At 25.8% G+C, this 27,278-nt stretch overlaps 1 protein-coding gene across 1 annotated transcript in view; it reads right to left on the bottom strand.

Moving 5' to 3' along the window:
- Positions 1-1,274: 1,274 nt before the first annotated feature.
- The window catches only part of LOC100202107 (H(+)/Cl(-) exchange transporter 5), a 42,446-nt gene continuing 16,442 nt past the window's right edge, over positions 1,275-27,278 (bottom strand). The window contains exons 9-17 of the mRNA XM_065812944.1: positions 26,993-27,078; positions 26,708-26,832; positions 19,110-19,224; positions 18,924-19,019; positions 15,819-15,877; positions 8,269-8,376; positions 7,203-7,333; positions 4,050-4,144; positions 1,275-1,801 (exon numbers count right to left, since the gene is read on the bottom strand). Of these exons, the coding sequence (XP_065669016.1) occupies positions 1,711-1,801; positions 4,050-4,144; positions 7,203-7,333; positions 8,269-8,376; positions 15,819-15,877; positions 18,924-19,019; positions 19,110-19,224; positions 26,708-26,832; positions 26,993-27,078 (906 nt within the window). The 3' untranslated portion in view covers positions 1,275-1,710. The remainder of the gene's footprint in view (positions 1,802-4,049; positions 4,145-7,202; positions 7,334-8,268; positions 8,377-15,818; positions 15,878-18,923; positions 19,020-19,109; positions 19,225-26,707; positions 26,833-26,992; positions 27,079-27,278) is intronic.

Raw genomic sequence — 27,278 nt, 5'->3', positions numbered from 1 at the left:
AGGAATTTTAATTTTATATTATGTGTAGAATTAATAAATCTGTCAGAAAAATGTCTTTAGTGATTAGTCATTTTAATATTCAAGAAATATATAATACTAAACATTAGGATTTTCTTTTATTCCAAACAATATTATAGTACTTTCTTTTTGTCATCACCTCGAACTACATTACAGCTTAAATTAAGACTTTTTGAAAGTATTCACGCCTAAAATAGGGTAAAACTGAAAATTTATTTATTATTCTACAATATTATCAAAAAGCAAGAATTCGAATTCATTATTTATTAGTATTAATTTGCTCTTATAAATTGAGATATGGAAAACAAGGACTTTCTTACGTCACACCACGGTATATATATATTCTAGGAAATTAAATGATACCCTTTGTAGATAAAAATATGACCTTACAATGGACGTTGAATGAACAATGATTCCAAACACACATCAAAACTTGTTAAAGCATGGTCATGTAAAATCACTGTAAAGATTTGAGAAAGTGTGTGATATTAGTTTGTCAGTTTATAGTTTATTATTAGAATATTGGTTTTTGAATTTTATTTTATAATTTAAAAATAAGATGAAAATCTTTGACATACTGCTAAACTATATAAGCCTGCAGTTTTTATGGTATACTAGTGTGTCAATATAAATTTATTTAAATATTCTTTACATAGAATACTTGCCTACATTACATTTAAATTTAAAAAAACTCTCTCTCTATATACATATGCATACATATATATATATATATATATATATATATATATATATATATATATATATATATATATAACATATACATATGTAAATTATGTTAGTGTATTTTACAAATAGAGTGCTCAATGTTCTTAAAAAACAGAGCAATAATTAATTAGTAAAAAACACTTATCTAACTTTTATCTTCGACTTGAAGTCGAAGTCGTTTACTAATTAATTATAACATATATATATACATATATATGTATATATTTATATATACACATATACATATAAATACATATAAATACATATATATATATATAAATATATATATATATATATATATATATATATATATATATATATATAATATATATATATATATATATATATATATATATATATATATATATATATAAATATATATAAGTTTTGAAAACTTTTGAACTAAAAAATGTAACATTAGTATGTTAACTTTTTTAATATCTTAAAAATATACAAATATACTAAAAAATAAATAATAAAACTGCAATATACTGATGTTATTTTTGGTAATTAGTATGAAAGAAAACTTCTTAGAAATGTAGAAATTCTATTACATTAAATGTAATACATATAAAAGATCTGCCAATAGTATAGATTATTACAATTAAATAATAAAAACATTATACAGTAATAAGCGTGTTCAATAAAAAATATGACACTGTGTAAGTAATTGTCTTTTTTTATTAGTTAATTCATATAAAATAAAAAAATAATTTAAATAATTGACAGCTGCTGAACCAAAAAAATATATTCTATTGATATATGTAACACTTTTAAAATGTTACTTAAAACAAAAACCTTGAATTATTGCAAAGGTTCATAATATAGAAAAATGTAAGCTTTGAAATTGCTACACAAAACTAAACATTCACTCAAAGCAAATCAATTTGTCATGATAAATTAATTATTAAATAAGAAAATAAATTAATTACAACTGAAACAAAACAAAATAAAAAGCTATTCCTTTTAATTAAAGAGAATGTGACCAGGATCTAAATGTTTCATTTCAGCAATGTGTCTCAATACATCTTTTTTTGTAATTATACCAAGAAGTCTCCTGAAAAGTAACAATGAATGTTAGATTAAACTCTAAATTAAAAGTTTTATTTTAAAATAAATAACAACATCACATATTTTTTGAACTTAAGGGCCTAGTTACATTAAGGAATGGTGAAGCTGTTAGCAGAGCTTGTTTACAAGGATCTCTAAATCTTTCATACTTTAGCTCAATTTTTAGTAACATACTTAAAAAAACTAACTTGTTAAGTGAGTTCTCATTGATTTGTGCCAAGATGGTATAAAACACACTTATTAATTTTTTTTTGGCATAACCTTACAAATGATCCAGTTTATAATAAAAGCGGGCTCACTTTTAAATTGTTTTTTTAAATAAATTTAAAAAAAAATGCTTCCTTCTCTAAATTCCTTTTAATTAAGTCTTGAAGTTGGGAGTTAACAAAAAGCACAAACAAAAGTTAAAGAGAAAGAAAATAGTTAGGAAAGGACTTAAAAATTGCTAAAGGCAGTCATAGTAAAGTAAATTTTAAGTTTTTCTGAAATTTTTTTTAGGTGCTCCCAGAAGTCCTTACGGTCTTATCAGGAAGCACTGCGGGAGAGCATTTAACTAGAAGCTCACGGTTCCTTCCATACCAATGTCGCTTATTGGGCTAGAAACGGCGTTGAACCCAGGACCTCTGGGTTCTGAGCCAAAACTTTAACCACTGCGCCATGGATGCTCAAATAACAAGTTACAATGTGAGTTTTGTTGATGTAATGATGAAAGCTTGTTTGAACCTTAGTAGTATTTGTAGAAAACTTTACCCACTGCGCCATGGCTGCTCAAATAACAAGTTACATGTGAGTTTTGTTGATGTGATGAAAGTTTGTTTGAACCTTAGTAGTATTTGTAGAAAAAAAAACTTTCTTACAAAGACATTATACATTATAAGTAGAAGACTTGTCATTAATAAACATAGGAACATCAACAATATAGCAATAATATTTAGCAGAAAACCACTGAAGTTCTAAGTTAATAATTACCAGGTGGAAATAGAGGAGTGTTATCCATTAAGAATGTTTGAACTGATATTAAAAAGGAGTTTAAAAACCTTTCTAGATACATCATATGAAGAAAGCTTACCAGCTTAAGAGACAAGCCAGATTTTAGTGAAAGACTTAATTATGTCAATTTTTTTTCAATTTATTAAAAATATATTTATCTATGCTTGAGTTTTTCATTATTTTTAGGATTACTAAGTTAACAGAAAATTGTGAACTCATTACATAATTAAAATATATAGTATATAGGTATATTTAGGTATGTTACATATTGGTATGTAAAATTTAGGTGTATAGAAAATAGAACTAAAGCTCATGCTTGATTTCAACTTGACTGATTTTTAGCTCTATTTAAATGCGCTTGTTACTAAATTTTGTTTAACAGTCAAACTTTATTTTTCTTTAGAATTATAAACCTATAAGGCTTTAAGGTTTACAAAACTTTTAACACAAATTTATGAAATGAAATCAATTACTGCATATTTTTTATTTATTCAACTAACAAAAAAGATTGAATTGACAAGAAGGGTTTCACATTGTTTTGAATTAATTATTTGTTATTATTATGTAAAAAATTATTATGTAAAAAACAGAAACAAAATAAACATTTTATATTTATAACAAGAAGCCTGCAAGATGTTTCATAATCTTGTTTATGAGCATCTCACTCCATAACCTAAGCATAAGTTTTAGTGTGAGATGCTCACAAACAAAATATAAGTCATCCAAAGTACTGAAAAAAATAAAAGATTAGGATTGTGTACTGCTCAAGACATCTCTAAAAGTTAAGAGTAAAAAATCAAGCCGTTATACTTTATTTCTTTAAAAAATTCATTTCTTAAAAAAAAATAGCTTGTTTATGCAATTTAATACAAAAATAGAATAAGTTAAAATAGTTTTTTTTCAAGTTTTCTTTAAGTTAATAACTTGTTATATTACATTTTATCAAATAGGCAATAGAAAGAATACAATCCTTATTTTTTAATTTATTTTCTTATTAATTTGTGAAAAATATCTTTAAAACTATAACTGTACAATAACCGGTAGAAAAAAAACAACATCAAAAAAAAAAAAAAAGCCACCGAAAAAAAACAACCTAATAATAACTAACAGTGGTGAACTTCACAAAAAAAGTTATGTCACGTAGGTGACCGTTTTAAAAAAGTATTAGAATGATCTGAGAACAAGTTGTTTTGAGTTCTTTTGGAATACCAAAATTATATGTTAAATCATTAAAAACTATTTACCCATTTCGTGTAACTAACAATTGCCGTAATCCTAATTTTCTAAACATATCAACTACAGTTTCCATTGGTGTTGCAACAGTAACAGTAAATGGACTCTGTAAAAATAAAATAAAATTCTAAATATAAAGTAAACTTTTTACAATAAAACGTATTTATAACAATATATTACTTATATAATAATAATTTATATCAAAAATAATAAAACTTTTTAATTCAACTTTTTACAAAAAAACAACTTTTAGTAAGACACAAAAAAAGAAAAATTAAAAATTTTTTTTTTTTCCTTTGTTTTATTAAGATGTATACATGGGTGCGTGAATGAAATCATAGAATAAAATATAAAATACTAAAATAATAATAAAAAAGATGTTGAATATTTCAATATAAAATAAACAAAAACAAAATAATTTCTATATTAATTCCAAACATGTCAGTCAATGTATATAAAGCGTGTACACGAAATAAGTGTGAAAGTAGAAAAACAACTAAAAAAATGGTACTCATCAACTTTTATTTAGAACTGAATATTAACTTGAACACAATAATATAAAAAGATAAAAAATTTCGAAGAAATTAATTCATTCCTCTGGGCATCTAATAAAATTCGAACCTTTGTTTTGGTGGTACCCATAAGCTTGCGCACAGAGCAACAATTAAAACAATTTGATGCTTTTTAAATGACATTTTCAAATCTTTAACATTTATCCATAGTTATTTTATATATAATTTAATATAATATTTTATGTAAAGTTATTTTGATTTTTTTCATTTTTTTATTAAAAATTACCCATTACTTTGCAATAATTTTCAATTTTGAGCAGTTTGGAAGATTTGCTGTGTCATTTTGTTTATACCATCCCATACCCAGTTTGTTATAATGACTTGATGATAAATCAGACCAGAACACATGTCTACTATCAGGTGATTTAGTAAGAGGTAAAAGATATTTTTGTAAACACTCTTTAACAAATATTTCACCAGAAAGTGTGGAATCAGAAATATAAGCTGCTGATTTTTTGTCATGCCTGCATATATATATATATGCGGTAGTGGTGTAGTGGTAAGAGCGCTCGCTTTGTAAGCGAGAGGTTCGGAGTTCGACTCCCACCACGTCCCTGGAAGTACCGCGCTCAACTTAGTTTCTCCGCGCAGCGGCCTTGCTCGGCAAGGTTCGTGTTTCGGAGTTAAAGAGTTGAGAGAGGGTTGCACCACGAATAATGACTAAAAAAATAAAAATAAAAATATTAAAAAAAAAAAAAAAAAAAAAGAGTATCCTCCTCGACTGTAGTGGCCCCCCTCGGGCCTTGGGGAGGTGAATAATCTAAAAAAAAAAAAAAAAAAAATATATATATATATATATATATATATATATATATATATGTATATATATATATATGTATATATATAGCTTGCCAAACATGTATATAAAACTTGCCAAATCATATATATAGCTTCCCAAATCAAGGCTTTTATAGCAAACTTATCATGTTTTGCGTATTTAAATTTCTCATCTGCTTTTCCTCTATATTTATACATTATGATAGACAGCTCTAGGAATTTGCTGATGACCATAATTCATATAAGTTTCATCATCTTCAATAATTCAGAAATTTTTACAAATATACTCATTATACAACTTTCTGTAGCAGTTTATTTCACTTTTTTATTTTGAATTTCAGAATGGTTAGGCACTTTTTGTGATTTGAAAGCTAGAAAAACATGTTTACTTCAAACTTTTACAACAATGAGAAATGAGAAAATCTTTTACAACAATGAGAATATGAGAAAATCTATATCTTTTTGCACGCTCCCTTAGTGAGAGGCTTGGGTAATTCATAAAACTGTTAACCAGTTTTCTAACTAATTTTATATCTTAAAAAACATCCTTTCCTCCATTACCAGATTTGTGTTTGATCAATTTTGTTTAGGAAAAACATTAAATAACATGATTAACAGTGTAATTTTGCCACTTTTTTGCTATTGAATTGTAGCTTTTATTTGAATTTTCCAAATATGTGTGCAAAATATTTTTTCTAACATTTTCTTCTATTTTTAAAACTTATATAAGTTAAATAGCATAACTAAAACATTCCTTTCGAAATTGTTAAATGTTGCCAACAAAATACAAACACAATTAAAAATATGTTAATACAACCACTGAAAAAAATGATGCTGTTTACTCTTTCACATTTACTTCATGTACATGCTTTATATTTTGTTTGTAAAAAAAAATTTGAATCAAAATAAGAAAAATTTCACAACCGTTCCTTATAAACAAATATAAAACCATATCAATTACTTAAAATAATAACAAAAAACTTTTTAAATTGTTACATAATTATTCCAGCAAAACAATAATTATTCCAGCAAAACAATAATTATTCGAGCAAAACAATAATTTTTCTAGCATAAATACAAAAAATAATTTGCTTTTTCAAGAGATTACAATAATGGTAATAGTAAAAATATCTTAATTAATGAGATCAAGAGGATTTCATTAAGTTCGAAAAATGAACCATTCTAAAATGAACCTTGAGCTATAAAGAAAAGGAAAAAAATTGTTTTTTGATGACAACTTATTCTTAATTACTTAGACTATGACGTCAGGTTAACAAGTTTCAAAACTATTTTTTCTAAAACTATTGAAACTTCTAAAAAATAAATTCTAAACTCTATAAATGTACTTGTCAATACTATTAAAATGAATAATTTATAATGATTCAATCTACTAATACAATTATAATGATTCAATCTACTAAGATAATTATAATAATTCAATCTATTAGGACAATTATAATGATCAAATCATTTAGAAATTTTATTTCGTATTGAACAATTTTTTCTATTAAAAATAACTCTTGTTTTTTAAAATTACAATTTGTCTTTTTAAAAATAATTCTTTTTTTTTAAATGTTTTAAAAAGTTTGAAAAATAACTAATAATAAAACATAAAACTTTATAAATAGTCCAGAAATATTTTAATTGTGAAAAAAAAATTATAAAAGCATAACTTAAAAATCCCAAAAATGTTTTTAAATCAAATAATAATGAAAATACTATTTAAAACTTCTAAAATTAAAGATTATAAATTAAACCATAAATTAACAAAAAGATACCATAATTTATAAAACCATAAATTAACAAAAAACTCACTGAATCTAAGATATGCCTTAAACTTAACGGAATCTTAGTTAGTCTATTGCTTTGTTCTACTTTTGGAGAACGCTTTGAAAAATATACACGTGTTCCAGAATCAAAGTTTTTCTTTCGCATTTTTCCATACTCTATATCAAACAATAAAATTCTAAATTATTTTTTAAATATGCAATGTATTTTATTAAAAATAAAGAAGGTTAACTGTCAACAACCTTCACTAAACTTATTTTAATTGTCAACAACATTCTTTAAACTTATTTTAATTTTCATTAACTTTCTTTAAACTTATTTTAATTGTCAACAACTTTCTTTAAACTTATTTTAATTGTCAACAACATTCTTTAAACTTATTTTAATTGTCAACAACCTTTAAACTTATTTTAATTGTCAACAACCTTTATCAACTTACTTTAATTGTCAACAATCTTCTTTAAATTCATTTTAAGAACAAAGAACACATTCATTTTATTATTCAAAAAAAATTATAATTTTTATAAATTTAATTTTTATAATTCTATCAGAACTTTACAGACTATCAATTTTAGTTTAAAATTTAATTTCAAATCAAAGCACTACTCATTCTGAAAATTGAATTAAATCAATCTTTAAAGAGCATAAATGCAAAATCTACACTTTTGTTGACAATTATTAAGAATATAATATAATTTATTACTACAAAATTTTAAGAATATTTTTATTAAAAAAGAAAGAACTTTTCATTATTATTGCATTACTAATTTATATTATTAATGTAATGTAGCATACATAGATCAGCATTTGCTCACTAGTTTTGTTTATCTTTATAGCATACAGCTTTTTCAGAAAAAAAATAAAAAAACAAAGAATAACAAAAACAAAATTTGCCATCCCATCCCAAACCTTAAGTTGATATAGTGGCACTCATGTGGCAGCAGACTACACAAGTCTATGTATGTACTGAAGCCCCCATAAGCAGGCTATTTCAGTGTGATGCCACAGTGCTTATCTAAGTGTGCATTTATAGTTGTGTTCCATATATTCATATATAAATATAACTTATCTATTAAAAATAAAAATCACATACGCAGAGCAACTTTTAAATCTCTTCTTGTAACAAACCCAGCTAATGTTTGCGACTCTTTATCCATTATGACAGGGAAACCATTGAAGTTTGTTTCTTCCAATAAATTCTCTTTCAGTTTAAAATAAAAAATATATCACAACTTTTAAATCATGAACAAAAATTTTAAAAAATGTTTCGTATAAAAAAAAGAAGTTATCACTTTGTGACCGTTTAAGAGCTTAGGAATAACTCCCATGTTAAGTAATAGTATTTCTTTTGTTTGTTTGTTTAAATAATATATGCAATTGTCAAAAACTATTACCAGAAATGGATTTAAGACAATAACCTTTAGAAAAAGGTAAAACAATATTGGTAATATTATAAAGCAAAAAACAAAAAGGGTAAAAATAATAACATGATAATTAGGAAAAATTACTAAGATAAAATTAAAAAAGAAAGTAAATATTTTGGTATAGAAATCTTTTTAAAGTTATTTTGTTATCTATTACTGTAAAAAATGAGAAAACTAAACTTACAGGAATAAGAAAATCATACAAAAAGTCAACATTTTTTTGTTAACTTATAAAATGATCAAAGCTAACAAAAATGCCTTCCAGATTGCAACATGTTTTTTGCAAGAGATTGAAACAACTCAACTGATTGGTTAACTTTACACATTATTTAAATTGTATCTTAGAATAATGGTCACATGAAGTTGTTAGAATTTTTTTATGCAAAGATAACATTATAAATTCAAGTTTTTAAAAATGCAAGTTATTTGGAATACACTATTTAAAACTTTCTCATATAAACATTTGGAATACACTATTTAAAACTTTCTCATATAAACATTTGGAATACACTATTTAAAAATTTTTCATATTAACAAAGAAATAGACAACTGTTACTGGTTAAATAAGACTTTGAAACTTTCTAAGCTGTATAAATCTATAAAAATATAAATAAATATTTAGTAATAGTTACAAACATAATTTTTGCACATCTATGAATAAAAAGTAAAAACAGTTTCCATAATTCAACTTTTTTTTTCAACATTCTGTGGCAGAGTTTTTCATCTCATTGTTCAAATTTGTTTCAATCACTCTAAGAAATCATTAAAAAGTGATTTCTTAGTGGATTATTATAGAGTGGATTATTCTATTTTTTGTTTATTGTTGTCATTAGATTTAGAGATAAATCTGAGAAAAAGTGTTTTGCATATAGTTTTGCCTCATTCATGGAAGAAGTATAAAGATTGGACCTATAAATAAAAGACATTATTTGCCCTTGTTAATAATATTGTTGAAGATTTTCCAAAAGTATTCAAAACTTTATTTCTGAGATACAAAATTTAGTAACATGTGAATAACAAACCTTAGCAGCAGGCAAATGCTTTTTGCATAGATTTCTTGCAACTATAAAAAGACATTAGTTCTACAGAGATTTTTTCTTTTGAAAAAGATGAAAGAAATGATTATGATTTAAAATAACAGCTGCACAAGTAAATAATCATGGGGTAGATTGAGATATTTATACCTGCCTGAATCCAGGAGATTTTATAGGAGACACAACTTTTGTCAGATAGATGGAAGACTTTAGCCCATAAAGTCTCATCTTCATAAAAGAATAGTCAGAAGATTTAAAACAGATTTCACAAAAAATAGGTAAATTAATACATAAGTATATGCAAAGCATGTGATTATTGGAGTCTTTGCAAAGCAAATAATAATAGCCATCAACACTGCGTTCCAAAAATAAATAAACCCAACTTAAATTATTCCACAAAGAGAAAATAGTTATGTATAGAAAATAGTATGAATTTTCGCAAGTAGAAAATTTCAACAGATAAAAAGATAATTTGAAGTCCACAAGTATTTGTAAAAAATATAGATTGAAATAATTTAGTGGTAGATTTGTTTCTTTGTTTAATATTTTAGATGCTATAATCACGTTTAAAATTAATAAAGAACTTGAATCAATCATAGTGCATTACACCATAAGCAATAGGCTATACAGTTTTTTTTTGTTATTTTTTAGATTATTGACCTCCCGAAGGCCCGAGGGGGGCTACTACAGTCGAGGAGGCTACTCATATCTTTTTTGTGTTTTTTATTTTTATTATTTTTTTTTTTTTCGCTGTTATTTGAGGTGCAACCCTCTCTCAACTCTTTAACTCCGAAACACGAACCTTGCCGAGCAAGGCTGCTGCGCGGAGAAACTAAGTTGAGCGCGGTACTTTCAGGGACGTGGTGGGAGTCGAACTCCGAACCTCTTGCTTACAAAGCGAGCGCTCTTACCAATACACCACTACCGCATAAATTATTATTTTATGCTTAAAGTTGCATCAACTTTAAGTATAAAATAATAAACAAACAACTGAGACTTTTTACACAAGCACTAAATAGTTTTAGTATATATATGAATATATAAATATACATCTATATACATCTATATATATATATATATATATATATATATATATATATATATATATATATATATATATATATATATATATATATATATATATATATGTATATATATATATACACTGCGACCATTTTCTATAGACGCATGTGAATTATGTTTTAAAAATGTACTTAACTTTATTTTTATAGTGTATTTCAATAAATTATAAATAAAGTATCAAAAATAATGAAAATTATTAAAAAATAATATCAAATTTGAAAAGAGGTCAATCATAAATGAATTAAGTTCAAAAGATAGCTGACTATTTTCTATAGACGCAGTTCACATTTTTTAACAAAACTATCCAAAAAAATGTTTTTATCACATTTTTAGTACTCGATTGGACCTCCTTTGCGCTCAATTACTTGATAAATTCGTTTTGGCATACTTTCCACCAAGTTTTCCAGCACTTTTGGCTCCATATCCTCCCAGCATTCTGATACTGCTACTTTTAGCTCTGCCACAGAGTTATATTGCTTCTGGTCAGCATAGATACGTCTTACAATGATTCCCAGATGTTTTCAACAAGATTCAAATCTGGACTGCGAGCAGGCCACCACATTTGCTTAATTTTTTAAGCTTCAAACAAAGCTTTAGTCTCCTTACTAGTGTGAATGCTGGCGTTGTCTTGTTAAAAAACAAACTTTTTGCGTCAACATTTGTTTTTAAATGGAATCAAACATAATTTTCGCACATCAATGTATTTAGAACTTATCATTTTGCAAGATGTAAATGCTAAATTTAACTTTCCTGTTGCACAAAACCCAAGCCAAACCATTAAAGATCCACCACCGAAATTCCTTGTCGAAAAATATTTGGGTTCTTTCCTCAAATCACGCCAGTAGCCACTAAAACAATCAGGCCCATCAAGATTAAACTTTTTCTCGCCCAAAAAAATCATCTGGTATTGAAAACAAAAATATTTAGCTATTTAGACATCTTACGTATTCATGAGAATTTAATCTAAAATTTCTTGCTTGTTCCCAATCGCGTGCCATGTTTTCGCGGGCAAATTCCATCCGTTTCTGTTTGTGAACGAGCTTCAAATTTGGTGCTATATTCATTTTTGATCGTACAATGTGTGGGATGTCTTTAAGAACTTTCCTAATCGTCTCCTTGCAAACATTTAAACCCAAATCTGACTTAATTGTTTTCAAACTTTTTGATGAATTTGATACGATTAGATTTCTTTGCTTTCCTCTTGATTGTTGCATAATCTGTTAGATTTTTCAAGAAATTACGGATAACGTGATCTGATCTCTTCAATCTTCTAGCAATTTCTCAATTTGGAACTTTTTCTCGATGATAAGCCAATATTTGACCTTTTTCAATATCGGTAAGGACCTTTCCTTTTGGCATTTGGTTAAGTTCAACTTAATTTCGACTCACAAAATAAAAAATACTACAGAATATAAGAAATTTGTGACAAAACTTGTAAAAACTTTAGTGCGTTTCAAGAAAATTACTCGTCAAAACGTTAGTGCATCTATAGAAAATTGCCACGTGAATATTAAAAATTTAATTATTTTAATACAATCAAGACAATTAATAATCAGATGCATAATGAATCATTGTTTTCTTACATACACTTATTCAAAAGTACCGTTAAAATAATTTTATTACCACTGTAACACTGTAAATCCGCTAAATTCTACATGCCTCTATAGAAAATGGTCGCAGTGTGTGTGTATATATATATATATATATATATATATATATATATATATATATATATATATATATATATATATATATATATTCAAACTTACACAGGTTTCAACTTTCCTGTTCAAATCTACAGAATAATTCATTCATTAAATGTAAAATTATGAGATAACTCATAAGTAAAATCTAAAAATGAATTTTAAAAAATGTTCCAAAAAATATAAGTAAACTGAAGATGCACAAAGTAACACAAAATTAGAATGTAGCATTATGATTTTTATTGTAATTTATACTCCTATAATCTTTTTAAAAGTCTATTAAATCTAGAAAAGTGTAATATTGTTTATTGGGCTGCTATTAAATTAATTTTTTTTTTTGTCACAAATATACTTTACTCCGTCACACTCCACATATACATGTTTGCCACATACATACTACACTTCGTTGCACAGTAATCCAGAAACACCTCACTAAACTTTTCTTCAAATATAGCTAACAAAGCAATTTCAACTTAGAAAGTTTATTTTTAAATTTTTGTTCCCTGTTGTTTTATGCAACATCTTTTGATCACATTCATTTCAAAATTGTCAAAAATTATTATGCATGCTATACAAGCTTTTAAGAAACACGAGCAGCAGTGTGACAATTGATAATGCTAGCAACAATATACTTCATAAAAAGGTGTACCACTTTTTATAAAAAACTTACACTCACATGTGTTGAATGAATGCCTACATTCATTACAGCTTTTTCATACATATTTAAGCTCCATAATTATATCAGTCACAGTTCAGTAACACATGAACCATTGAAGAAGAATGCCCAGAAGAGGACAATGAAGACAATGCCCAGATGAGGACACAGTTTTGCAGATTTTGTAATCTATATTATAATATATATTTTAACAATATATATTATAATATACAATATTATATATTATATATGTGATATACTTTCTGACAAAAAAAGAATAAAAAGCTGAACAAAAATACGCTAATGAGATGACAAAGATATCGTTTTTTAACTAAATATTTTATTGTTCCAAAATTGCTATTTTCAAGTTATTGGCATTTTTCTTTTCTTTTTAATAAATTAGTTTGAAATATTTTTTGAAGTAATTGTATTGTGTTAAAAGTTTTAGAAATTTTATATACAATTTTCTTGGCATTTTGACTATATCATTTTTTTTTGATATAGTCAAAATTTCTCTTCTAACTAACATGACTATATCATTTTGGTTAAATAAGGGAAAAAAATATTTTTTCCCTTTCCTAACCAACATGATGTTGTTGTTTTTCGAATATACAGTTATGATAATGTTAATAGTAAAGAATAATTAATAAATGTTTCTTCTAAAAATTGTATACTTATGAATTTTAAATTGAAAGATGAATTTAAAGAAAATTAAAATTGTATACTTTTTTTAATTTTATTTAGTTAAAATTTCTTTTTTTATCTTTTATTATGCAAATCTCTAAATCTCTACAGTTAATAAAAATAACTGAAATAAAATAAACAATAAATAAACACTAAACAAAAACACTAAACCTGATATTCAAGAGGATGATAGAGATACTGCAGTTTAAAGTAAATATTTTTGGGTCTTCAGTTAAATGTATTATTTTAAAGTACAGACTAATTTATGAATTTTCAGTTAAACACGTATTATATATATATATATATATATATATATATATATATATATATATATATATATTTTTTTTTTTTTTAAAAAATATATATATTTAATTTTTTTTGATGAAAAATTGTTTGGATTTAGGCTGGTATTTTTAAAATTTAAGTGTGAAATACAAACTAGGACAGTGCTGCTCAAAATACACAGGGATAATGAAAGATATATATGTATATACAAGATAAAGTAAAAAATGACAAGATAAAGTAATAAATAACTACATGTTTATACTAAAAGTTTCATGTGTTAGCAATCATCCGATAAAAAATTCATTATGTAATTTCCTTAAAAAACATTTTTGTTCTAATTATACACAAAAAAAAAACAGTTACAAAGCCTTTTATTATTTGCAAGCGCTTCAATCAATTGGTTTTCCTCATCTTTGGGCTTATGGTTGTCAAGCAAAAACTTGTTTTCGTGACGACACTTTGGTATTATTTCAGATTTTTTGTTTACCGATTCTGGGGTACCTTTGTATGAAATTATTAAAAATAAAAAGTAAATTAAATTTGAACCAGTGAAAAAGCACCTTTAAAGCAATCTAGTAGTTTAAAAGTATACTAGAAAAAAAAATACTTTGGTTTCCTCCAGTTTGACATTTTGTTGATTTTTACCCCACTATCACACCTAACATACTAAGCAATGCAATACAGTTCGCAAAAAACCACACAAACATCTGCAAAGAGATCATTAGGATCAATAACTATTGCAGAAAGTCCTTGCTATATTTTAACAAAGAAACAAAGAAAATAAATTTAGCACTGTTTAGATGTCACAATGGGCTGTTTTAACAGTACAGAAGTTTGTGAACTATATATACTAAACTTGCTATTCACAATAATAAAGATGATGTTGAATTATACCATGATGATGGTCGGTTGGCAATCAGCAATCTTGCAAATTGATTGTTTACAAAAAAATATCATTGAAGTTTTTAAAATGATTGGTTTTAAAATGGTAATACAAGCAAACCTACTTGCAGTCAACTTTTTAGATGTATCATTCAATTTACAAAAAAATCTGTTCTAACCTTTTAAAAAATCAAATGAAAAGCTAGATTACATCAACACTTGTTCTGACTTCTCTTTGTTCTTCCCTTCTCAAATCCTTAAACAAATCTCAACCTGGATTAGCCACAGATTATCACGAAAAAATTCCTCAAATGAAAACAATTTTTTACTTACCGTAACCCCAAAGATTAGGGAAACCAAATAATAAATAGGTTTGGAATTTTTCTGCATGTTTTTTTGTGTATAACTAGAATCAAATATTTTTTAATGGAACAACATAATGTATTTTTTACCTGATGATATTATGTAGTTATTTTTTACTTTATCTTGTCAAACATATATATATATATATATATATATATATATATATATATATATATATATATATATATATATATATATATATATATATATATATATATATATATATATATATTTACTATACTGCAATAAAAAGGGTCAATATTTTCAAAAAAGTTTTAATTTATTTTAATAAATTTAATAGATTTACTATTAAATAACAAAAAGACCCTACAATTTAGAAACAAAAAGACCCTAGAATTTAGAAACAAAAAGACCCTATTTTAATAATTTTAATAGATTTACTATTAAATAACAAAAAGACCCTAGAATACAATTATCAAAGTTTAAAACTTTGATAATTGTAAAAAATATACATTTGCATAAAACTGTTTGATATTTAAATTAACAATTTCAGTGAAAAAAAAACTAACCAATATCTGCAACAGTAAATCCGTTCTTTGCTATGCAGACGAGCGATTCTGTGTTTTTCCTAAATAAAACTATGATTTAAAATAACTAAATGACAAATATATAAAATAAATAAATAAATGACAAATAGCATTTATACAAGACTTTAAATATCTTAAATGAATGATAATTTAGAACACAAAATTAACCATCCATGTGCAAATTAAATGTTTGCATTTAAAAAGGAATCTTCAAGTCAATATAATGCACTCATTAGGAAGGATGAGGTTGGTAATAATTTGCAGACCATAAACTGTTAGAGGTTGGCATCAGATTGGCAAAAAGAAATTTGACACAAGGGGGTTGCCATAAAACAGAGAAACGAGATCAGTGATTATTTATTGACCTCAAACACTTTTAGGTCAGCAGTTAGGTTAACAATGCCGACCCTAATTCCTAGGACTGTATATATAAATAAATAAAGCAGCAGGAGTAAATGAGTGCAAGAGCAAAGAAAAGCTCTCCTAAAATAAAATTATTTCCTAAAATCATCATATTCATTTGCAATTCCTTTGAGATGAGAAGAAAAAAAACCTGGTTAAAAATTTTGGTCTTTGGCATTGCTTACACCTACTTTTAACACAAAATGTCAAGAAATCTACTTTTTATACTTTTTAGTTTAATGAAAGTCTGAATGATTCTTTTCAAAATTGTAAAATAAATCTAAATATTAGTTTTTTGCGATTTGTATTCAACAGTGAATATATTGTGTTAAATACAAATATTTTGGACCTCTTTTTTACTACATCCTCATTCTGTTATTCGACAATCGACAATAATGCGACAATTTGCAACACTATTCTTTTTTTACATTTTCAACAATCAAATTTGCGACAATCAAAATTTTTCGACAATCAAAATTTTGCAACACTATTCCACCACACCATGCAGTCATTTTAAGAATTATTACAAAAATTAAAAATTCCACAATAACAGTGAATAATATATTAAAGTAATTAATATATTAAGATAATTAATATATTAAAGTAATTAATATTAAAATATATAATTCATTACATAAAATAAATATTATTATGCAATAATCTAATTTTATTATTTATCAGTTAAATAATTTTATACTTTATCAATATAATTTACAGTGTAATAAAACTATAATTATCAATAAAATTGTATTTATCAAATCTAATCAAAAACATTTGCATTTAAATCAGCACTCACTTTTAATTTTTTTTTTTTTTAATTTTATTTTGTGCAACAACTGTGCCTTTTAAAAACCAGTTTGATATAAAAAACCACGAAGTCATTTTTATAAAAATTATTTTTATAAAAATGACTTAGTCGAGGTCAATATATATATATATATATATATATATATATATATATATATATATATATATATATATATATATATATACATACATATATATATATACATATATATATATACATATATATATATATATATTTATATATATATATATATACATATATACATATATATGTATATATATATAATATTTATATATATAATAATAATATATATATTATATATATATTATTATTATATATATTATTATTATATATATATAATATATATATAATAATATATATATTATATTTATATATTTATATATATAGTAAAATATATACAACACTCGGAATTAGGAAAAATGAGGTCAGCAATAATTTGCAGATCTTAATCTTTTAGAGGTCAGCATCAGGTTGGCAAAAAAAATTTGATAAAAAGGTCATACCATAAAACATAGAAACGAGGTCAACAATTTTTTACCGATCTCAAACACTTTTAAAACGGCAGTTAGGTGGGCATTGCCAATATTGCATGTACATATATATATATCAGTCATGGACAGGAAAGGTGTGCAATCGCATTCTTTTCCTGAGCACAGATTTTTTTTTTTTTTGCAACAACTTAACACTGGCTTTTATGATTTTTGAAAACATTTTAAAAATGCGCTAAAGTCCAAGGTAATAAAGCGAGAAATTGTTTTTGAAGATTGTATACTTAAATTGACATATTTAAATATCAAAAGATATTATATTGTTGAAAAGTGTATTTTTACAATGATTGTAAATGTTTTTAAAACAATTTGTGCAATTAATTTTATAAACAACAACAAAAACGATTGTTTTAATAAACTTTTTGATGAACCCATATAATTAATAGACAAAAACCTAACAAATTTATTTGTTTTGTCATGCTACATAAACATTCTAATGAATTTTGTTTACACTAAGCTAAACGCTTTTAAATAAAGTTTTAAAACACTATAAAATAAATTATCATAGAATATTAAACAAAAATTTTATTTCAAAAGTTTTTTTTTTATTGATGAACAATTTTTTTTTAAATAATTTGCATTCATAAACAACAACGACAATGAATACATTTCAATAAACATTTTTTTAATATACTTTTTGATAATTTAAATAAAGTCATTTTTTTATTAAATGATAATTAGATTTAAGTTTTTTTTTATTTAAAAAAGTTCGCCTAATTTTATCAAAACGTTTGAAAAGATCAAAGTTTTTATATGTTTATGTATTCTTTTTTTGATTTATAAATGAAAATACATTAATAAAAAAAAATAATAGATATAAAAAATAAGATCAGCGATCAGTTATTTAACCTTAACGTAATTACAAAACATAATTAAAAATAATTTTCTATTAGAGTTTTAGTTTTTCAAATTTATATTAGTTAATTTTTTTTAGAGCTATAAGTTTTAATTTTTTTCTAATTTCTCTTTCATTAAGATTTCTTTCTTTTTTATTTATTAAGCCAGTTTATAACTTTTTTTCTCTGTCGGTTTTATTCAGCACATTTTTAATTATTTAAAGAGCCATGGTCAAGCTTTCTAAAAAAACAATTACATGCGGGGTCAAGATTGGAGTGCGATCACATACCTTTCCTGTCCACAACTGATATATAAATATATAAATATATATATATATATATATATATATATATATATATATATATATATATATATATATATATATATATATATATATATATATATATATATATATATATATATATAGTTTACTTTCTACTACTTAAGAGAGTAAAAAAAAAATGATCTTACCTTGGGTTCATTACATCAGCTGCGAGTGTAGGATGCGTAAATTCTTCTTTAACATCCAAATACGGATACCCATTTAAACGTATATGTTCATCATAACTGACCAAAGTAAAGGATGTTTTTTTTATAATTTGTAAACTAAAAAAATAGCTAAACAAAAAACAAATAAAAACAAATAAGAAAAGATACATTCCTTCTGTTCCTAATGCATCACCAACCCATTTGCTTACCATAATAGAAACCATAAGAGGAACAATATAAGTTAAACCTCCAGTTAGCTCAAACATAATGACGACTAATGACACTAAAAAAATTTTCTTTAAATTATTTTTTTAAACTTATTTGAAATACAAATCTAAAAGTTTGAAACATTGTCTTAATGAAACTGCTGCAAGGAAAAACAGAAACATTATTTCTAATAAAGCAGAAACTCACAACTTATTTATATCCTGAATTTGTATAGTTAATAAAAAATTATTTATTACAAAAATGTATAAAAAATTTTACAGAGAATCTTTTACTGAAAAAATAGTGGGCTACCATTTTGGCTTATTATATCTAATATTTACTACCAACACTAAGTAATATTAAATTTTGGCCAAATCAAGAGTGAAAAACTTTAATTAAATTTATACTCAATAATGAAAGAAAAATCATTTTTGTAGTTTGCTGACAACTTACCTCACCCAAAAGTGAGTTAGGCCTAGAGATGTGACGCGTTTTTTTGGTTCTTGTTTTTTTGGTTTTTTTGATCGTTTTTTTGGAAAAAAAACGCAGGGGTCCGTTTTTTTGGGAAATATTTAAAAATTCATCATTTAAGCTACTAAATTTAACTTTAATGGCAATATTATTAAACACATTTTAATTTCAGATTTATATAGGAAAACAAAGGTTGAATTTGACTCAAATTTTTTTTCTTTTGGTATGTTTAAAGGTTTTATTGTTAATGTTTAGGTTAACACGGTTATAGCAGTCCTGTATAAAAAATTATTAGTTAACTTTATCTTCCTCTATTTAATTTTTACTGACTTTATTGTTATATATTGACACAATAAACACTTTTTATCTAAATTTATTATACTTAAATACATTAACTTAATTTTATTTAATATTTGATATATATATATATATATATATATATATATATATATATATATATATATATATATATATATATATATATTTATTATTAATTTACTGTACTTATAAGGTTTTGAGTTGCAAATAAAAAGTTGTAAGCAGTTTTAAAAGCTCTTTTTAATAATCAATTATGTTCTCTATTTAATTATATTTAAATTTTAGATATTTTGCATAACATAGTAAATTTTAGTTTTAAAAATGAGTAAAGCAGGCCATACAAGAGGGAGAAATAAAACCATAGTTGCCAATTTATTTATATCCATGAAACAAATTAGCAAAATGGAAAGAGTTAAATGTTCCTTTTGCTTTGACATTATGTCTAAAAACGAAACTCAAATGACTAAGCATATTGAAAAATGTTGAAAATGTCCTGAAGAAATAAAAAGTCTATATACAAATAAATTAGTTCATAGTCAAAAACAGCAAGACTCTTCTGGAGATGCTGAACCAAAAGCAAAAAATCCACGATCTGATTCTTTTGGAACATCCTCTTCTGAATCAATTTGTAGAAGTAAAACACCAAGTTCCGTGTCTGACAGCATGACAAAAACTGAATAGGTGCGTTTTATATTTTTAAATTTTAAGATTTAATTGAAGAATTAACTGATATGGCAACTAGCTTATTAAAAGTTCATGATGCATAGATTTAAGATTTGTTTTATGATTAGCTGATGTACCAATATGACATTATCTTTTGCAGGAACTGATTGATACACACCTAGCCAGAGCAATATATGCTAGTGGATCGTCACTCCACATAAAATAAAAAATGATTTACTTAACAGACTGGTAGACTTTTAAAATATGCATATTATTTTATAAATAATTTTGATATTAAATTTATAACAAACAACACTGAAGACCATTTCAGTAAGCAGAAATAATATATCAGTAAATAGGTTTATAATACTTATATAGTACAGTATATAATATACCCTAAACTGTATTGTTGGAACATTAAGCCATTCTGGTGAATATATAGCAAACGAAATAAAGAAAGTTTTAGAATAAATTAATCCTAATAAAGTTTTGGGCATTGTGACTGACAATGCTGCAAATATGAAAAATGCATGGACTCGTCTAAAAGATTGTTATCCCCATCTTCATTGCTATGGGTGCATTTCACATGGTTTAAATTTACTGTTCACAGATTTTTTTAAATTGACAACTTTAAGTGTTTTGATGTCACAAGTAACTGATATTGTTAAAGAGATAAAAAATTCTTATTTATCTGTTGCAGCATTTAGAGATATACAAAAAAAATCAGCTGGTATAGTAACATGCATTTCCTTGAAACTACCTGTGCGAACTAGGTAATACAACTAAAAGTATAAATATAATGTATATTACAAAAAAAATTGAACTATGTTATTAATTTTATTATACAATCATAAAAATAGATTTAATAAACTACTTTACTCTAAAAACTTAGCCCATTCTCAAAAAAGGAAGAAGAAGAAGCCAAAAAAATCTTCAAGAAAAGAAAAGATTTTTGTGTAACAGAAATTCACTTGGCTGCCAATATACTAGATCCCAAATTTCAAGGCAGAGTCTTGACTGGAGAACAAAAGGTATTTACATAATTCATATATGATTCTTAAAACCAAGTTTTGCTTTTAATGCCCAAGGCTAAAATGGCTTGGGCATTAAAAGTAAAATTTTGGAAAAATTTTGAATAATATTAAATACTATTTTCAAATTTGAAAATACTATTTAAATTAATAAAGTAATTGTAAAATTATTGAAAGAAAAATCTTTTTATAGATTAATGCATGTGAGGCAATACACAACATTGCTGCAAGTATGCCTGAAGTAAACAAAGAAATTATGATGTTTGACTTGGCTTATTACCAATCAAATGGTAGTATTTTTTCAAAACCTTTTATTTGGACTGCAGGTAGAATAACTCAATCCATAAATTGGTGGAAAGAGTTGTGTTCCTTTACTGAACTATTAAAAGTTTGTCTAGAATTCTTCAGCTACCAGCTTCAAGTGCAGTATGTGAGAGAAGTTTTAGCACTTATTCTAACATTCATAGTGCAAAAAGAAATCACTTAACAACTGAAAGGGCTGGAAAACTAGTTTTCATTTCACAAAATTTAAAACTTGAAAATGTTGAAAACACCAGTTATGAAAATGGTACAAGCATAACTACTCCTCAAATTAATAATGCAAGTGTGAATAAAGCTCCTAGCACTTCAATGGCTTGGTCAGAGTCTGAAGCAGTTAATATAGAAAGTGACAGTGACTTTGTTTATGAATCATTAGATGAAGGTAGTCTAGGGCAGGAAGACTCGAACTCAGAAAGCACACCTAATTAGAATATCTTATAGTTTAAATACATGTTAAAATTACTAAATTATTGAATTTTTTTGCTTAAGTATTTATCCTTTTTTTTAATTGAGTATATACTACACTACACAGTGCTACACTACTTAGCACTAAATTAATAACGAATTAAAACTAATAAAACATTATTATTCAAAAATATTAGAATATGTAATTTAAATAAAGTTTTTTTTATAAGGGGTTACTGCCAATATAATTCAAAATATGTAACAAACAATGTAAAGCTAAATTATTACATAATAAATATTAGGGTTGTCTATTTCTTTAAAGATTTGAAATCAGATATAAAATAAGCATCATATTGTATATTAGTATATTTAAATTATGAAAAATGGTTATTTTGTCATGGACAAGTATAGTTTCTGTATATAATGAGTGTAATATTTAGGATGTACAGCAATATTTAAGAAGTAAAACATGACAAATAAACATTCTCATACAATATACCTAGATTTATAACTAACTTAATACTAAACCGCCTAATAAATACACTTAATAAATAGCTCTTTAAATTTTTTATTAAAACATTAACTTTAAATTGGTGTTTATACATTATATTTGTGATTATAATGATCATATACTATAAATAGACAGAATAAAACAAAAACTTTTCCAAATTATTTACCAAGAAAAATAAAAAACTTGTTTAAAAAGTCAAAAAAACCAAAAAAACACCAAAAAAAACAAAAAAACACGTTTTTTTGACCCAAAAAAACGCAAGAGGAAAAAAACGCGTTTTGCAACTCTAGTTAGGCCTAATATGTTATGTTAGTACAATTTTTTATGTAATAAACTGCCATTTATGCCTAGATATTTAAAATTTATGAGAACTTTAACTTTTTTTTTATTCCAACAATTAACTTAACTTAAACATTAACTTCCAACAAGGCTGCAAGCAACCACTATTAGAGTTAGAAGTTACTGAAAAAGAAAAGGTCAAGTTTTTAAAGCAAAATAAAGAATAATATATAATTTAGATTGCTAATTGTATGAATAAGAAAAACAAGATGAAGAGAGGGAATTCCAAAGAACTGATGTTCAAGGAAAAAAACTAGACGAATAAGAAGTTTTGGAACACTTAGGAACAGTCACAGTAAAAGGACGAGACTTGATTGAATGACAAGTAACACGAGAATAAATTTTAGTAGAAGGCACAAGAGATGCTAGCTCTTTAGAGCAGTACCCATTATAGTATTTACAGAAAATAGAAAGAGAACCAACATTAAGATGATGTGACAATGGTTGAAGGTTGGCTGCAAGAGCACATCCAACTATGTTTACAATGCATTTTTGCACCTTGTCTAAAAGAAGAAAGGCATTATTCGAACATCTGTTTCATAGTTTCCAAGAAAGTTTGTAAGTAAGAGTTAATCCTAAAAGACGAAGGGTAAATGACTCATCAAATACATTACTGTTCATAAATGCTATCTTAGATGTAAAAATTTCTGGAAGATCATTAATCTAAATTAAAAAAAGTATAGGACCGAGGATAAAACCCCCAAAGTTACAGGAAATGAAAAAGAGTGCTGTCCATTGAGAACAACTTTTATACAACTATTGGTAAGAAAAGGATTCAATAATTTTAAAGATGTTACCTGATATACCATAAAAAAAAAGCTTATGGAGAGGGCCAGCATGCCAAACATTATCAAAGACTTTAGAAATAACAAGAGCAATAGCCCTAACCTCTCCACATCTATCCAATGCACAATAAAACCTATCAGTTATTACCGTTAATAAATCAGCAGTACAACAAGAAGATCTATGTCCATATTGATAACTAGAAAGAAAGTTATTAGATTCAAGATGAGAGATGTGTTTGATAATTAAAGACTCAAAAACCTTGCTTATGATAGTAATAAGATTAATGGGATGGTAGTTAAACGAGTCAGATTGCTCTCCAGAATTTTTGAAAATAGGGATAACAGTTGCTGATTTCCAGCAGGCTGGAAAATAAGACTCTGATAAGCATTTATTAAATAACTTCGAAAGTATAGCTGACTACTCCAGAGATCACTTCTGCAAGACTATAACAGGTATTTTATAGTCTTGCAGAAGTGTTCTCTGGGTATCCCTGCTTAAGATACAGAAGCCGGAGTGATACGAAGATCAGGCAATGGATTAACCTGTTTGTCAGCTATATCAGGTAGAACTCAACTAGCGAAATCAAGAGATGATATTGATGAGAAGTTCTTTGCAAACAATTCAGCTTTGTCTTTAGGTGAGGTAACAAAATCTGAACCATTCAAAATAGGAGGAATAACAGATTTGCCCTTATTATAGATACTGTTAAAAATTCTCCAGAAGCCTCAGGAGCCTAATTTTTGATGTCTGTTTTCTAGAGAATTATTTTGGCAATTGGAAATAATGTTTATTATAAGAAATTGCAGCAGTATATTTAGAGGAAAATAAGTAGAAAAGTGAGGCTTGACTTGAATAGTGGAGAGGGAATAAAAGATTCCATCCCAGTCTGAATTCATGAAGTTACATAAGAAGCATACTTGTCAGCAGAAAGACAAAAGATTTCTACCTAAATGCCATCATGAAAAAAAATCACGGAAAGAGTCCCAGTCAGTTTTAAGGTAGTTGTAAGTGGTACAATGATAGGGGGATTCTGATAATGAAGACGAACGAGATAATAGTTTTAGAGAGATCAAACTGTGATAAAAAGCACCTAAATGTGGAGAAACTGAACACTGACTAGGATCAGAAACAAGACATAACTCAAGTAGAGAAGGTAAATGATTCTTGATGAAGATAAATAAAAGGTGACTATTTGTTTTAGAGATTGAGAAAGGCAAAAGTTAAAAAATAAAAAAGAGAAAAAAAGTTAGAAGCCTTAACACACTACACTATATAATAGTCCAAGCAATTGCTTCATTAATATTAATAAAGCTTAAGCCATAACAAAGAGTTCCAAATGTGGCCTCAACAATACACAACAAAAGTACAAACAGGGACACCATCCATGTGCAATAGTACTCTGATATTTTACAACTGTTGATGGAATCAGCCTCTCTGAGAGCTACAACAGAGTTTAGGAAACCTGACTACCAGGGGGTCTCAGAACAACAAAAGTGAGTTTATACCCTGAGCTGTACCCTCATAAGGAGATAATAGAATGAGTTGCCTAGTTATAAAAAAAGAGACACAAGCAAAATATGCAATGCAATGAGTCAAGAATATCCAGCATCCAACATCCTAAACTGGAAATAATGTATTATAAATACATCTACACCAGCCTAATAGAAAAAGAAGGGGTGCAAATCTGGTCAACAATTAGAATCTGTTTACCCCTTAAGTCTTTGCCTAGGAGGCCTTTTAATAGACAGTAGCCAGATGCATTTATAATCTGCCAAAAATGAGTATTTTTTATTAAGACACCATCTCTAGTCTTTGCCCAACCAAGAGCCCTAAAGCAGGAGTATGTTAATTCAGAGTTGGCATCTCTTAGCCTTTGCCTAAAAAAGCATATCCTACAAGACAGCAGGACATGAAACAGGTTGTACTGGGTTACATGTTACCAGTTGCAAGATAACCTGACCTAACAATAAATAATATCAAAAAATAATTCGTTTTATACTCAATTATAATCTTTTGAAATCTTTTATCATTTTTATGTAATATATTCTTCAATAATAAAGAAAAGATAATTACTGATGAAACTTAATGGATAACATAGTTTTAAAAAAATCTAGCAAGATTCAACATAAAAAAAGATGCTTTTAATCAGGGATGCAAAGTCCCAAAAAGGACTCCGGATTTGAAAGTCACAAAAAGATTACTTCTTCCTAATTTTTGGTATCCAAGAGCCCTAAAAATATAAATAAGTTTATATACTACTAATAGAAAAAAAATTACGACTTTTGGGTATGAGGAACATTCATTTAGAAACCGGAGTCCTTAGGTATAATGGCGGCAAGGACTCTGGGCTTAAAAACAATAAGTTTCAAGTCATTAAATCTCATGAATTTTTTTCTTATAGCAGATCATTAGTCAACGAACATGTTTAGAGCTTCTAGACACTACAGACTTGGAAAAAGCAGAGAAACAAGGCTGGAGTTATTTTAGGACTCTGCATCTCTGCTTTTAAGATGTAGAATAACCAGTATGACATTCTTTGAAATAAAATTGAACAAAATTAATTTTACCTAAATTAAAGTAACAACAAACATTTTTTTAATAAAAAAGTTATTAAGAATAAAGTTTTTATTAATTTTTAAATTTTTTAATTTAATATATAACTTTATTAGGCCAACTTAAAAGCTTTTGAAGCAAATAATTTTGTAAATTATTACCAGTCATACGAGTAACACCACCCAGTGTTGCTGCAGCACCAGTCATTGCATATAGACCTGGCACAATGCAATGGTTCTTCATTTTAGAACAAACACCAGACCAAAGAAAGAATGATGAATGTGAACTATAATGACATTATTTAATACATATACATTAATAAATTAGTAGAAAATCACTTTTTTTTAAGGCCTCAATTTTCGGCCTTCAGGCAAGACCAAGGACTAACAACTCTGCAAACATATATATACATTGAACTTCTAAAAAATATATTATATATAACATACTCAACAAGCATTTCCATTCCAATCCCTAAAACACGACCTCCACATGCTCCTATAAAAAGACTTGGAACAAAAACACCTGTTGGAACCTATAAAAAAATGAATTAAAAAAAAAGAAGCCAGAAAAGAGTTTTTAGCATAATAAAAATTCAAAACAAATAAATTTAACATTCAACAAACTACAGCTTAAATATTCACAAAACTTAATTTTTCAAATACCATTTTGTCTTTGAAGAGGCCAATGAAACTTTATAATTTATTGGTTTTTGTAAATTTAAAATTATGATGT

This window comes from Hydra vulgaris, chromosome 12 (genome assembly GCF_038396675.1).
Source record: "Hydra vulgaris chromosome 12, alternate assembly HydraT2T_AEP".
NCBI lineage: Eukaryota > Metazoa > Cnidaria > Hydrozoa > Anthoathecata > Hydridae > Hydra > Hydra vulgaris.
This window is presented reverse-complemented; position numbering and strand designations above follow the sequence as displayed.